Here is a 16349-nt window from a genome sequence, read left to right on the forward strand (position 1 = left end):
AAAACCAACCACTCCGTGAGTGTAGTAGGTGCTTTTTATGTGCCACCAGTACAGGTGCCAGGGGAGGCTGGCAACGGCCACAATCGGTTGGTGCTTTCTACATGTCACCGGCACGGAAGCCAGTCAAGGCGGCGCTGGCATCAGCCATGTTTGGATGGTGCTTTTCACGTGCCACCGGCACAGGTATCACATTGACAATTTCCATTTGATGTTAATGTACTTGGCTCAATAGGTCGCCTCAAGCACAGCAGGTTGCCCTATGATCCAAGGTAAGCACAGCAGGCCGTCCTGCAATCCAAGGTACTTTGGATGGGCTGGGGCTTCTATGTGAAGCTGGTGCAGGAAACAGCCATGAACTCATATATATAAATATACATATATGTACACACAGTGCTTCTTGAATCTCAGCTTCAACAAGATGGACAGGTCTTCTTAAGCACTCCATATTGACAGTCATCCCAATCTGTTGTCATCTCCTCCACAATGTTCAAGGTTCAGGGATCAGCCTTCACTACTTCATCCCATGTCTTCCTGGGTCTCTCTATTCCACAAGCTCTAACCACATTAAGTGATCTTCACTTCTTTGTACAGTTGTCTTCCTCATGCATTATCAATGTCATTCTACAGCTCTTCATCCTTTTCTGTGCTGTCAGCCATCACTTCCTTTCTCCCACATTCCCCAGCTCATATGTATCATTGATCTACCCCTTAACCCTACAGTCACCCATTATTCTCTACCATGAGTTGGACAGTTCAACCGGGGTTGAGGGAACCTGTGGAAGAGGCAGACCCAGGAAAACCTGGGACGAGGTGGTGAAGCACGACCTTCGAACTTTAGGTCTCACTGAGGAAATGACTAGAGACCGAGACCTCTGGAAGTGTGCTGTGCGCAAGAAGACCCGGCAGCACAAGTGAGACCATAACCCGTGGCCTTCTACATGGGATGGAGCCAGCCTACGTATGCATACCTTCCCTTCTTGGGACACAAAACTCTACTTGTGAAGACCTGTTGAGGCAAGTGAGGATCAGAATCAAAATCAATCAATGGAAATTGCAGATGAGTTACCAGTGCCGGTGGCATGTAAGAGAACCATCCGTTCGTGACCGTTGCCAGTGCCGCCCCGACTGGCCTCATGCCGGTGGCACGTAAAAAGCACCATCCGTTCATGTCCGTTGCCAGCCTCGCCTGGCCCCCGTGCCGGTGGCACATAAAAGCACAATCCGTTCGTGGCTGTTTGCCAGCTCCGTCTGGCACCTGTGCGGGTGGCACGTAAAAAGCACCCACTACACTCACGGAGTGGTTGGCATTAGGAAGGGCATCCAGCCGTAGAAACACTGCCAAATCTGACTGGGCCTGATGAAGCCTTCTGGCTTCACAGACCCCAGTTGAACCGTCCAACCCATGCTAGCATGGAAAACGGACGCTAAACGATGATGATGATGATGATGATTTCCTCCAGTGTATATTTATCATTGGCCACCAACTCTTCATTCATTATATTTATCCCTTCACCTAGTCTCCATCTCTAACAATTCTCACTCTCACCATACACTCTTGCAACTTCTACTCAAACTTTTGCCTCCACTCACTTGAGGGTCCACCTGAACATCCAATCACCACTATTTTATTTCTCTCTCTTTCCAGCTCTGTCCTGGTTACTTCTTCCCATTCTTCTCTTGTGTGAGTAAGCATGGAGCTTCTCAAAAGCAAGAAACCTATACTGTTCTGGCCCTTCCTCTCATACTTTAACATCTCATCTCCCAGCATAAATCTGTCTCCTGCCCTACTGTAGCACCACTTAGTCGAAGGGTATCTTAGTTTTGCAAGCTGCATGTCAATCATGAAACAGGTACCCAGTATACTCTGTATAACGGATGGCCTTAGGAAGGACTACAGAAACCATGCCAATGCAGACATTAGATCACAATGCAGTCCTCAGATTCATTGGATCCTATCAAGCAGTCCAATCCATATCAGCATGGAAGATGAACTTTAAAAGATGATGATGGTAATATATATATATATATATATATATCATCATCATCATTTAGCGTCCGCTTTCCATGCTAGCATGGGTTGGACGGTTCAATTGGGGTCTGGGAAGCCAGAAGGCTGCACCAGGCCCAGTCTGATCTGGCAATGTTTCTACGGCTGGATGCCCTTCCTAACACCAACCACTCCGTGAGTGTAGTGGGTGCTTTTTATGTGCCACCGGTACAGGTGCCAGGCGAGGCTGGCAAACGGCCATGGTCGGATGGTGCTTTTTACATGCCACCGGCACGGGGCCAGGCGATATAAACCCATTTGGTCATGCTGCTTGGTATCTGGTGGAGTGGGGCTATAACCTTGGATTAACCCATACTTTGTGAATGAAACTGGGTAGATGAAAACTGTAGGAAAGCTAATCAGGTGGATTGCATCTGTAATTCAAAGGTTGAGCCACATAAGGTGTCACACCAATTCCATTAAGAAAACACGTGCCTGTGGAGTACTCGACCACTTTCATGCTAGTTTTGTGAGCTTAGTACTTATCGTTAACTGAACTGAAAACTCATGGTTAGACATTGTATGTGTGTGAGAGAGAGAGAGAGAGAGAGAGAGATTCAGTGATACAGATATGACAAGTGGTAAGCCCAAACTTCGAAGTCACTGTCAACCTACTCTTTGTAAAAATTAATAAATTATGTACTCTACAAAAAAGTACTGAGCAATCCTTTAGTTTAATGTTAGAACTGTTTTAATATAATAATTTCACATGATTCCGCCGAGGTCGACTTTGCCTTTCATCCTTCCGAGGTCGATAAAATAAGTACCAGTTGAGCACTGGGGGTCGATGTAATCGACCTACTCCCTCCCCCGAAAAATTGCTGACCTAGTGCCAAAATTTGAAACCATGGAATAGGAGCAAACCGTGGAACACTGAGAAGATGCTTTAATGGATCTTGCCCGCTTTTGAGTTCAAACCATGCAAGGATTTTTTCTTTTTATTTTATTTTCCCTCTTTTGATGAAACAAATACTGATAATATGCTGACTCTATGAGGATCATCCCTTCATAAACAATAGACTAAAAGAGCAAAGCTTGTTTGTGTATGTCTAAACTTCAACGTTGAATAAACTTGTTTCGGATTTGTTTGTTTTTCTCCAAAAACGAGAAAGACAAAGACGAGAGAGTGTGAAGGAGAAAGAAAGAGAGCGAAGAAGAGAGAGAGAGTGAAGGAGAAAGAGAGCGAAGAAGAGAGAGAGAGTGAAGGAGAAAGAGAGGGGGGAGTAAAAGAATGAAGGAAAAAGAGAGAGAAGGCGAGAGAGAACAGCTGATTAATGGCTGGTATGCAAAGTGTCAACGACATCAAGGGTTTAACACATTGGCTAACAGTTAGCACAGTTAAAAATAAAAGAACTTCTTCCGAAACTACGTTACAAGCAACGCTGACATTAAAAAATAAAAATTAGAGAGAGAAGGATATAGGAGGATGTTAAGAGACAATTTTAACAAGCTTTCTACAGAAATTAACACAAAAAAAAAAAAGAAAATAACAACGAACTTATCAACACAGACCTTGAAAAAGTAGTAATTATGACAGGAATAATAAATCCGAATAATGAACGGCCAAAAACAGAACTATTTTTTTAAAACTCAATAAAATGAATAACACAAATGTAGACAAAAAGTAAATAACCACTCAAAGTGGCTATCCATAATAAATATATGTATAATTTTTTTTCATTTTATCAGAATGTGACTGCCTTATACAGAACAATTTCGTTTTCCATTTTCTTTCCCAACTCATATATATATATCTACATATCTACATTTTTCACCTTGTCAATAAGGTTTTGTTTTCGAAACATATTGTCAGTCTTCGATGTTTGCAGGGGAGTAAAAAATAAAAGTTTATATTGATTTTTAATTACCTTCGAAAAAAAGCCACATCAAAACCCAGTACATCACATTTTAATGATATAAATATTGCAAATTTTGTATGTATGTATGTGTGTGTGTATATATATATATATATAATGTATATAAATACTCGTGATCGGGACCTTATTATTAAAAAGAAAAAAAGAATCAGTGATCATATATATATATAGGGACGAGTTTAGTACAAATCGATTTCAAATTTAAATAAAGAAAAAGAAAAAGAAAAAAAATAGGTTCGGATAGTGCTACTGTTGTTAGTTGTTTCAATCAACATCAAAAAGCACAAGAATAAATACAAATAAATAATAAAAGATCCATGTACTGACAATTTTAGATTGCTTATTTACAATGAAGTCGAGCAGCTTTATTGACAGTTTAAGTAAATATGCAAGGGCAACGTTGAGGGCGGGTTGGAAAAATGTAAAAAAAGAGAAGAGAGACGGACTAATTTGAAATTATCTGAAAAACGGACTTGCGATGTTGGAAATCGTGATTAACGGGTTGATTGTAATGGGAGAGAGGAAAAATATAACAACAAGAACAAAACAACTCGACTAGATTTTGCTACATCGATTAGACACATACAAACAAGATGTATATCTGATTAACCATACAGGTAAACAATATCAGTTATCTAATCACACATAAATATTATACATACATGGATACAACACGATAACACAAGTATACAACCATACATACACAGGATACCATAGACAATTTGCAAAGGAGTTTTCCGGGTAACCTCTCCTTACGGATACATAAGAATCAATTCTCATGTACTCGGAGGAGAAAGCACCATTTATACAACAATTGCAATAACAATAATATCTCTGATTCCATCAGTCCACCCTTCCCCATTAAACAAACTAACCAGCGAGCCACCGAGAATGCATCGATGTGGTCACTAAGCCTTCTGAAAAATAGGAGCCAAATCTCCTTCAAATCAAACTCCACTGCAACCAAAAATAATAATAATGATAATAAAAAAAGACATAATATAGTCTTTAGAACCCATCCACCCCACAAAATGACGGAATAGTCATGGCTGGAATGCCTTTGATGCTAGGTCTGTTCGATCAGGGGTTGACCTGGAGGATAAAACCTCAAGTAAGCAATAACAAAGTGGAGAATGACACGAATCACATCAACTTAAAACAGAAATGATTCTTTATATAAATAAAGCCTGACAAAAGAATTAGAAAGAGTTGAGTATGGTTCCACTTACATCGGTCTCTCGCAGCAGCTTTCGTTTTAAAGTTCCTTGGTTAAACATCATTTCTTAATTTTCCTGATTTTTGTCTTAAAGAAATAACAAAGGAGTGAAGTTTGGGAGGATTTCTTTTTTTTTTTGGCTTTTCAATTAGGTTTTTTCGTTCATGAAGACTGGTTTAGAAAAATAAAACGATCAACAAGAATTTAGGGGGAGACGAACTTTTGCTAAAAAAAAAAAAAGAATTGCTCAATGTTTCGTTATTAATTTTGTGCTAATATCAACGAACCACCCCAAACGAAAACTTAGAAGACTTACACAGACAATAATAAAGATGTACTGAAATTAAACTCAAAGGTAAACTACAGAGTGCAAGGATAGACATTAATCCATAAAAGTACAAGTATATAAATTTCCCATTATTGCAATTCAGTTCCTTAAGACTTTTCCCACTTTAATTACTTTTTTTTTAGAAGTGATTTAGCCTCGAAACTATTGTGGCCAACTGTCTACTAATTAATTACACCATCAGACAGTTGTAAATATAAACATGAGCAATTAAATACATCTTTTCAAATATCTCTTCTCTATTTTACTCTACTTGCTCTTCATTTTGCAACTAAACTTTCCCAGCTTCTCTGGTGATTTCTGTTGTGGAAAAAGTCGTAAAGACACTGGGTGTTTGGACTTTTTAGTGTGTGTCTCTCATCAACAGAAGAAGTTAACCGTAAATTCTTTCCCGACGCAAATCGCACTTCAACAGGGCAAGGCGGCTCAACTGAAACCTGTCTCTGTTAGGTTTAGCAGAATCCATAATAAATCAAAAGTCTTCAGTGAATTAAAAAACTACGCCAAAACCATTTTGAAAGTCTCCTGAAAAGATTACAACAATCAGAAATGGTGGGGAAAATCCTGGTTTCCGCAAGGAAATAAGTTAGGTGAGTGAAGTGAACTCGTGGTTGGTGTGCGATGTTGATATTTTCATGTCCTACTTCTGGGATCTAGACCGGCCAGCAGCAGCAGTAGCAGACGCGTTTCCGGCATATCGTAATTATTATAATGAAATTACATGCAATACACCAAATAATTATTCAAATATAATATATCACAGAATTAATCGTCAGCAAATAAACTAAAAAGCTTCTCGTTTCTTTGTAAATAATATAATAAACGACATAACTCTAAAAAAAGACCAATTATGAAATAAAGAAAAAAAAAGTCTGTGCATCTCAAGGCTTCCGCCAAACCGCTTTTCAGCAATAACAATGGCCGCATGTCGGAGATTGCTGTTGCAATGTGACTGGGATGTTTGTCTCAGGTACGAATACGTATATCACTGCTCTCTTTAAATTAGTGGACAGCAATGAGGTGGGACAGGCGAACAAGAATCCTCAACTGTTTTTCCTTATTTGAGTAATTTTGTTAGGGATAATTCGACTTATGAGTCGCTTAGTCAAAGACTGATGCATTTCGCGAGGATCTTTGCGATGTACATTTCATTAAAAATGTGTTCCATTCATTCGTTTCTTTTAGTCGAATAGAGAGAAAAATATATATAATGTTTCTATATCTATCGTTATATTTAAGGAATCAATACTCTGGATTTATTAAACGACAGCCGTAAATAAAACAAAATATATAGGTAGAGATTTTTCAGAAGTGTTTCGGGACAGAATATCTATTTTTATTCTTTTCGTAAACAAACAGATTTTTGGCTGTCGGTAAAGTCTCGCCTCTTGACTCGACCCTGTTTGTTTTTTCTGTCGTATACTTATTAAAAGAAATTTAATTCTAGTCGGTAAGGACCACACTTCCAAGTGTCAGATGCTAAAAACCCCGTCTATCATATATAAACACTGATGAAGCAGATTTCTCTACCTTTTACTACAAACACTTCTATCTTCATTCTATGTGAAATCTATGTGGTATATCGTTTGTTTGTCGATGTTTATCAAGTACAAGTGGATCAAGTTCTTTTCAAGTAAATTCATTCATTATATTTTACTACTTAAATAGACGCTGAAAATTTCAATCTAAACGCTGATCGTTTTGTCAGTCTTTAAGTTTAATTATAGCTTAACGAATTTTTAAAAATACCTTTTTTCCTGGTGACTATTGACTGTTTAGTTTGATATTTTTTCCTCCGCTTTTCATCTTGTTCATCACAGTTGCATATGTATTTGTGTAAGGATAAACGCGAAAATATACGAGGAAGTACGAATATTAATATTAAAATATTTGTACTACACTGTCTTGTGCGCGTGCATTTTTTTATTGCATTACTTTAACTCTACTTTTGCGTATTGAGTACTCCATCCGTAATGTGCTATATATATAGATATATATATATATATAGATGTATGTATATATTGCGTTTTGTTGTGGTACTATTGATTAATAACTATTTCCGCCTATTTTGAGATTTTTTTGAAGTTAACTCAGTTTTATATACTTATGGGAAATTCTTTTGGAATATGTAAAAAAAAGTTCATCTCGAAAATTTGAAGACAAAATATTTTAGAATTTAGTGCTGTATGTAGTTATCTCCCTTTAGCTTAGCTCCCGATAATACGTCCTAGGAATAGTTTGAATTCCATTTAATCGCCATAGCGGTTCCTCACCAATATGTGACCTTTCACCAAAGCTAAAGATTAATATTTTATTGATATTTGTTTTTAATGTTTACATTTGCACAACGTTTTGATCAGTTTCACCTGCATCATCATCATCTTCAGGTGTCATATTCCTAGATGTGTGTATGGTACCAAACATGGATTCGAACTAGGAACTTTTATTTTAAACGGTCTAATCTACAAAGTTACTGAGGTATAAGAGTTTTATGCTCTTAGTTTATAACTAAAGAGTCCTAGTTCGAATCCAGTTTGGCAGTATATACAGACGCAGGAATATGATATCTGGTGATAATCAGAGATCAAACTGATAGAAAACGTAGTGTAGATATTAGCATGTCTTAATCTCTAAAGGTGAGATTAATAAAATTTAGACATTTAATTAATATCATTTTATTAAAGTGTTTGTTTAATTGGGTATGCAGTTAAATATTGTTTGTTTCATTTTAGAGAAAATCATGGAAGAGCATGGGTTGCACTTCAAGATCTCTCAGAAACTTCAGGTATATATTTTCCAATCAGTTTTTCACCTCTATAATTTAATTCTTTAACAATTCTCCATCTCCAGACAAGAAGAATAACATTGATTTATTAAACCTTAAAAGTAGAAAAAGTTTATCACAAGCATCATCATCATCATTATTTTATATACTCTTTTACTTGTTTCAGTCATTTGACTGCGGCCATGCTGGAGCACCGCCTTTAGTCGAGCAACTCGACCCCGGGACTTATTCTTTGTAAGCACAGTACTTATTCTATCGGTCTCTTTTGCCGAACCGCCAAGTGACGGGGACATAGGTACACCAGCATTGGTTGTCAAGCAATGCTAGGGGGACAAACACCACACGCACACATATATATATATACATATATACGACGGGCTTCTTTCAGTTTCCGTCTACCAAATCCACTCACAAGGCTTTGGTCGGCCCGAGGCTATAGTGGAAGACACTTGCCCAAGGTGCCACGCAGTGGGACTGAACCCAGAACCATGTGGTTGGTAAGCAAACTACTTACCACACAGCCACTCCTGCGCCTATATCTGGATTTTTTTCTTTTTTCATATTTGCAAAGGTTGGATAGGTTATCCACAACACAGCATCCTGCCACTTTTTGCATTTTTTTGTTTTGTTTTCTCCCTTGTGAGATCCAGCATCTTGCGATCAACTCTCAGCACATCTACCCTTGTCAGAAACATTCCTTGAACACTCTCCATAGTTTTCTCTTTCCTCATATTCCACAACCCATAACATCATCATTGTCTGTTTTAGTTTTATAGTTGTTTTCCATTTCAGAATAAGGTTGGTGAAATATATTGAATGCATGAATGATTGGTGGAGTTGCAGAGAAAAATCCTATTGTTATATACATCATTCAAAGGCAGCAAGCTGGTAGAAACGTTAGCACACCGGGCGAAATGCTGAGCAGTATTTCGTCTGCTGCTATGTTCTGAGTTCAAATTCCACCGAGGTCGACTTTGCCTTTCATCCTTTCAGGGTCGATTAAATAAGTACCAGTTACGCACTGGGGTCGATGTAATCGCCCCTCAGGTAAAAGTTGGCATCAAGAGGAGCATCCAGTTGTAGAATAAGTATTTTGCCCAGCGTACTAATGATTCTACCAGCTTGCCATCTTATAGCTTCTTAATATTGGTTTCATATTTTGGCACAAGGCCAGCAATTTCGGGAGAGGGGCTAAGTCAATTATTATAGATCAACTCCAGTGCACAACTAGTACTTATTGATTCTGAAAGTATGAAGGGCAAAGTTGATCTCAGTGGAAATTGAACATAGAACATTAGGACAGATGAAATGTCATTAAGTATATCGTCCAGCATGCTAACGATTTTGCCAGCTTGTCACCTTTTGGCTAAACAAGCAAGGGAGACAACTCTGAGTTTGTTTGGTTATTAGACTTCATCAGTGGAACTTTAACCATTGCTTTTGCAACTAACTTATTATATTAAACGTTTCTGTAAAATATTCAGTGATGTTAGTAAATATGATTTATTGATAATTTAATTATAATGAGGTGCTATCCATATATGTAAGTAATTAAAAATTATGTTTGACTATTACCAATATTTTCAACATTAAAAATAACCATTAAATACAATGATTAGAAAAATATCAGTCATGTTTCCTGGCACTATCTAATTTTTTATTTTCTATGAATATTCTTTGTAGCAACTTAGATAATTCAGTTCAAGGTCATACTTCCATTGGCAAAGTTTAGTAACCAGAAAATTTTAGAATCTTATCCCTTGCTTGGCTGAAGATTAACATTAGTTAACCCCTAATTCCTCCTAACTGCATTTAACCCTACTGTGGCTATTTTTGATGAGGAAAACGCTGGAAATTATCAGCTCCAGGAGAGAAGTGTGTATGAATGGATGGTGGTACACTTGCACTTAGTGATTCTGAAAAGAAAAAGGCTTGGAAATGCCATTATGAAAGGCTCTGAAATGTGAAAAATGTATAGAAGAAGAGTCTCCTAAATGTTGACCCAACAGAGGGACCAGCTATCCACATTGACAGCAGTGTGATAGAAAAAGCAATTGGAGACAGGGAAAGCTCTTTGTCCATCAAGAATGACCACTGAAATGCTTAAAATATCTGGTGGAGTGGTACATGGCCTAGTCACCCATATATATTAGTCAGGTATTATACCCAATGATTGGTGTAGTAGCATTGTAGTCAACTACGACAAAGATAAGGAAGGTGCTGTAGACAGAAATAATTATAGAGGTACCAAATTATTGGACCAGGTTGTGAAAGTTTCAGAAAGGCTCATCTAATTAGAAAGAGAGAGCTAACCTAGATAAGATGCAGTTTGGTCTTGTGGCAGGGAAAAGCACTATTCATGCTGTCTTCTTAGTAAGGCAACTTAAGAAGCATTTACCCTTGGCATTTGTTGACATGAAGAAAGCCTTTGACAGGGCTTGGTTCTTAGATCCCTCTTATTTATTATAGTCCTCCAGGCTATAACAGAGGAGTTCAGGACTGGGTGCCCATGAAAGCTCTATGCTGATGGGTTTGTTCTTATAGCTGAATCTCTGCTAAGGTTAGAGAAGTAATTTCAGGTGTGTAAGCAAGGCTTGGACTCAAAGGGCCTTAGAGTTGACTTAGCAAAGACCAAAGTCTTAGTAAGCAAGAAAGCATACAAATTACTAATCCCTTCAGGAAAATACTCCTGCTCAATATGTAGAAATGGTTTAGGTAGAAATTCTATATGGTGTACCCAGTGCAAATTATGGACACCAAAGTGCAGCTGAATTACAGGAAGGTTAACGGGGAAAGTAGTCTTTGTGTGTGGCAGATGTGCATAAACAATAAACACTAAGAATACTCAGGAAATAAATTCCCTCAAACCCCCAGGTAGATCCTTAGAGGTAGTAAACATTTTTCTGTGCTTAGTTGTTATAATTAGCAGCAGAGGAGGATGCTCTGAAGGCACAGACACTAGAATCTGAACTGGCTGGGTTAAGTTCAGAGAGGTATTACTTTTGTAGGTAACAAGGGCCTTTCCCCCAGAGTGAAAGAGGGATTGTATGATGCTTGTGTATGAACAGAGGTGCTATCATCATCATCATCGTTTAAAGTCCGCTTTCCATGCTAGCATGGGTTGGACGATTTGACTGAGGACTGGCGAACCAGATGGCTGCACCAGGCTCCAATCTTGACCTGGCAGAGTTCTACAGCTGGATGCCCTTCCTAATGCCAACCACTCCGAGAGTGTAGTGGGTGCTTTTACATGCCACTGGCACGGGGGCCAGGCAGGCGGTACTGGTTGTGAAATGTGGGCTGTGAATGCTCTAAAGAAGCTAGCATGCTCTGCTGGATGTACAGAGTCGGAGTGCATGAACAATAAAGTGTAAATGTGTTGAAAGAAAAACTAGGCATAAGTGGTATCAGATAAAGTGTGTAAGAGAGAAGACTGGGTTGGTTTGGTTATGAGATGTATATGGATGAGGACAGTTGCATAAATAAGTGAAGATTCCTAAATGTGGATGGAACTTGTGGAAAAGAAAGACTTTCAGATGATGAGCTTCCCAGGGGAGATGGCAAAGAACAAAGATAATTGGTATCTTTCTGTGCTTGAGAAGATTCATCCATCTTAGTAAAAATGAGACCCTAAACACATGTCTATGCTCCACTCCCCCATAACTCATTATACTCTAACCCCCACAACTCATCACCCTAACAGGTCTTCCTCCATTCTCCCATGTTCACCTCTCACTGCATTCCCCTCTCCTCTATCTTCCACTCTCCTTTTGCCCACTTGAAAACATACCTGTACACAATTTATCCCTGACGAATCTCTCTCTCTCTCTCTTCGTCTCTGTCTGTCTGTCTCTCTCTCTCTCTATCTCTCTCTCACACACACACAACCCATCTTCCTGACACTCCTCTCTCCATCCATGTTCACTCACTGCATTCCCTTCCCCAGCATCTCTCACTTTCCATTGGCACTCTTGCAAACCTTCCTGCCCACTATCCAATCCTTTATACAACTTAGATACATCTATAACGTGAGGGTATCCGCCAAGGTTGACTTTACCTTTCATCCATTCGGGGTCGATTAAGTAAGTACCAGTTACGCACTGGGATCGATATAATCGACTTAATACCTATGTCTGTCCTTGTTTGTCCCCTCTATGTTTTGCCCCTTGTGGATAGTAAAGAAATAGGTATACTCCATCTTCCCTAGCTTCTCTCTCTCTCTCTCTCTCCTTTTCCAGCTGATGTAGCCACATATCTCTACTGCATGACACCTGTTTCTATCCCTCTGTTCATACTCTAACCTCTCTTCATCTGGCACAAAACCACCTCCCTCAATACTACTCCTCACTCAGCTGAGGGGTTTTGTCACGCAAGTTATTTCACTGGTGCTAGTGTCATGTAAAAAAAAACACCCAGAACACTCTGTAAAGTTGCTCTTGTTAAGAAGGGCATCTGGCCACACAAATCATGTCGTAGCAGACAGTAGAGCTTGGTATAGTTTTCTGGCTCACCAACTTCTGCCAAACCATCCAACCCTCCAGCCTATGCTGGCATGGAAATCCAATATTAAATTATAATGATCATCATTTTTTATTACTTACATGGCACGTAAAAAGCACCATCCGATCATGGCTGTTGCCAGCCTGGCCTGGCCTCCATGCCGGTGGCACGTAAAAAGCACCATCCGATCGTGGCCATTTGCCAGCCTTGTTTGGCACCTGTGCCGGTGGCACGTAAAAAGCACCCACTACACTCACAGAGTAGTTGGCGTTAGGAAGGGCATCCAGCCATAGAAACATTGCCAGATCAGACTGGGCCTGGTGCAGCCTTCTGGCTTCCCAGACCCCAGTTGAACCGTCCAACCCATGCCAGCATGGAAAGCAGACGCTAAACGATGATGATGATATGCACTCTGTTGCAACCATTTCCATTAAGGGTATGTTTCATGGCTGTTGCACGGCTCATGATGCTCTCAATGTTTTGCCAAAATACATCAAGCATGCTTGTAAAAATGAGTTTAAGACAATGACAATCACATCATGGCAGTAGATATTATAATTTCCTCATGGTCTGGCACGTAAAAAGCACCAACCGATCGTGGCCATATCCAGCCTCGTTTGGCACCTCTGCTGGTGGCACGTAAAAAGCACCCACTACACTCATGGAGTGGTTGGCGCCAGGAAGGGCATCCAGCTGTAGAAACCTTGCCAGATCAACTTGGAGCCTGGTGCAGCCTCCTGGCTTCCCAGACCCCGGTCAAACCGTCCAACCATGCTAGCATGGAAAACGGACGTTAAGTGATGATGATGATGATGGTCTATAATTAATTTTTTAAATATAATTACTTTGTTCACATAAGCTTTGATAAATTATAACTTTCATCTTCATATTTCATTTAATGTAGTTCTGTTCGGATTATAGTAGTCATTCTTTGCAGTATTTCATTTTCTCTATCCGTATTAATCCGTTATATAAAATTTACTTCTTTAGCCAAACCTACAGTTAGAGGTCAGTTGGTTACACAAAGTATTGCTGCCCCTGGTCTTCCCAATGTCGTTGGCAATAATGGTTTTTCTGTCAAGAGAATTCAAGGGGTAAGTATTTAAATCTTTTACTGTGAAAAGCAGATACATCCATTCAGAATTTCATTACCCTGCAGAAAGCAGTTTTATATACCTCTCTTTTATTGAGGAATGTTATGTTTAAAACTATTTTCTATTGAAATATGTCAAGTTTATTGAGTTAGCAAGACTTAGAGAACATATCAATTCTATTTTTTGATAGATGTTTAGCAGCATTACTGGAATAACCATGAAATTTAATTTCACAGTTAAATGGTAAAAATAATATGATCTTTTCTGCTAATGGTACCTTTTACTCTTAATCTAAAAAATATTGGTATTAAGAAGGGCATCCAGCTGTAGCAATAACCATTTTAGCCATTTTGAAATATGGCGCGAATTGGCAATATGACGTAATGTCTTTGCCGAAAAATTATCATTTTCGTTTTTTGCCATTGGTTAATATAACTGCTCATATAAAGATTCTAAAAGTTTCGTAAAGAATATTTGTCCTGAATTTCAATTCTTTTTAGTCAAGTTGAGCAGTTATAAAAACCCTGGATTTGGGGAAAAACTTGAGCGTTTGTTGGATGTCACTTAACTCCACGACTAAAACAAAAACCACCATACAGCTATGAAACCATGCCAAAGCAGACATTGGAGGTCAGTGTAGTTCCTTTCAAACCGTCTAACCCATGCCAGCATGGAACATAGCCATTGAATGGTGATGATAATGATTTAAAGCTAATACTAGGCTTCTCTCTGCCATCTTCATCATCATCATTATTTGGCATCCATTTTCCATGCTGGTATGGGTTGGATGGCTTGACAGGAACTGGCAAGGCCAGGGGCCTGCACAAGGTTCCATAGCCTGTTTTGGCTTGGTCGCTACAGCTGGATGTCCTTCCTAATGCCAACCACTTTACAGAGTGTACTGGGTGCTTTTTATGTGGCACCATCACCTATATTAGAAAGAATTATAGATGCAGTAATAACTTTGTAATAAATTGTTATAATGTCAAAGAAATACTGTTTTACATGTTTTGCAGCAAAAAATTGATATTTGCTACAGTGATGAATGCTCAAGTCAACCTTCTAATTTCATGACATTCCTAAGTCCTTTGAAGAGTTTTCCTGCTATCCATGATCCAAACAAATCTGTAAGAAACTCATTTTTCTTCTCCCCACCCTCGGTTTTTCCTTTTTTTTTTTTTACTGCTGTTGACTATTGATGCTTTATATAATATTGGATTGAACATTTATTTGACCATTTCAAATAACGTGGTGGTGGAACAGTGTTGTAGACAGGTCTATTAGAGAAAAGAGACAGACTTGGAAGCACTGGAAGAATGGTGGTAGCAGGGAATTGTATCAGACTGCTAAAAGGGAAGCTAGGAGACAGGTCTATCTAGCCAGAGGGGAAGCAGATAAGAAAAAATTTGCCAATGTTCTGTGCCGTGAGGACCAAAGACTGGAGGTGTTTCGCATTGCAAGACAGTGTGTGAGAGAGAATTGTGATGTGGTAGGAGAGAAGTGTGTTCGCATGGAAGATGGTTCACTTGCGCTAAACGAGGATGCAAAGAGAGAGGCTTGGAGACACCACTATGAAAGGTTGCTGAATAAAGAAAATGAATGGGATAAAGAGAGTCTGCCGAATGTTGACCCAACAGAGGGACCAGCTATCAGGGTTGATAGTTCCTTGGTAGTTAAGGCAATTAGAAGCATGAAGACAGGGAAAGCCCCAGGCCCATCAGGTATCACTGCAGAGATGCTCAAAATATCTGGTAGTGTCGGCTATAGCCTAGTCACCCGTATAGTTAACCAGGTGATACATGAAGGAGTCATACCCAATGACTGGTGTAGCAGCATAATAGTCAACTGCTACAAAGGTAAAGGTGATGCCCTAGATACAAATAATTACAGAGGTATCAAGCTGTTGGATCAGGTGATGAAGGTTACAGAGAGGGTCATAAGCCAACTAATTAGAGAGAGAGTTAGTTTAGATGAGATGCAGTTTGGGTTTGTGCCAGGGAAAAGTACCACTGATGCTATATTCCTGGTAAGGCAGCTGCAGGAGAAATACCTAGCCAAAGATAAGCCCCTGTACCTGGCTTTTGTTGACATGGAGAAAGCCTTCGACAGGTTCCCCCGATCCCTCATCTGGTGGTCAATGAGGAAACTAGGGATAGATGAATGGTTAGTGAGAGCTGTGCAAGCCATGTACAGGGATGCTGCTAGTAAGGTGAGGGTTGGCAACAAGTACAGTGAAGAATTCCGGGTAGAGGTAGGGGTCCACCAAGGCTCAGTCCTCAGCCCCCTCCTATTTATCATAGTCCTCCAGGCAATAACGGAGGAATTCAAGACAGGATGCCCCTGGGAGCTCCTCTATGCTGATGACCTTGCTCTAATTGCTGAGTTACTATCAGAACTGGAGGAGAAGTTTCAGGTGTGGAAGCAAGGTTTAGAATCGAAGGGCCTTAGAGTCAATCTAGTTAAAACCAAAGTCGTAATAAGTAG

General features: G+C 39.4%; 2 protein-coding genes across 6 annotated transcripts in view; one reads left to right on the forward strand and one right to left on the reverse strand.

The window, feature by feature from the left end:
• Positions 1 to 16349, reverse strand: part of LOC115228329 (WD and tetratricopeptide repeats protein 1) — a 99660-nt gene that overhangs the window by 77254 nt on the left and 6057 nt on the right. For 2 of the 4 annotated variants that reach the window (XM_029798942.2, XM_029798936.2), the window contains exon 1: positions 5154 to 6172. In XM_029798942.2, the coding sequence (XP_029654802.1) occupies positions 5154 to 5204 (51 nt within the window). In that variant the 5' untranslated portion in view covers positions 5205 to 6172. Of the gene's footprint in view, positions 1 to 5153; positions 6173 to 7016; positions 7122 to 16349 lie in introns of those variants that run through there. The other 2 variants (XM_036511481.1, XM_036511475.1) reach the window with 2 other exon arrangements.
• LOC115230874 (proteasomal ATPase-associated factor 1) overlaps positions 6305 to 16349 on the forward strand; it is a 28563-nt gene continuing 18518 nt past the window's right edge. Inside the window, exons 1-4 of one of the 2 annotated variants that reach the window (XM_029800990.2) lie at positions 6305 to 6456; positions 8219 to 8271; positions 13762 to 13865; positions 14882 to 14992. In XM_029800990.2, the coding sequence (XP_029656850.1) occupies positions 6404 to 6456; positions 8219 to 8271; positions 13762 to 13865; positions 14882 to 14992 (321 nt within the window). In that variant the 5' untranslated portion in view covers positions 6305 to 6403. Of the gene's footprint in view, positions 6457 to 6982; positions 7120 to 8218; positions 8272 to 13761; positions 13866 to 14881; positions 14993 to 16349 lie in introns of those variants that run through there. The other variant, XM_036511488.1, reaches the window with a different exon arrangement.

The sequence above is a fragment of the Octopus sinensis genome, linkage group LG2, assembly GCF_006345805.1.
Source record: "Octopus sinensis linkage group LG2, ASM634580v1, whole genome shotgun sequence".
Lineage (NCBI taxonomy): Eukaryota > Metazoa > Mollusca > Cephalopoda > Octopoda > Octopodidae > Octopus > Octopus sinensis.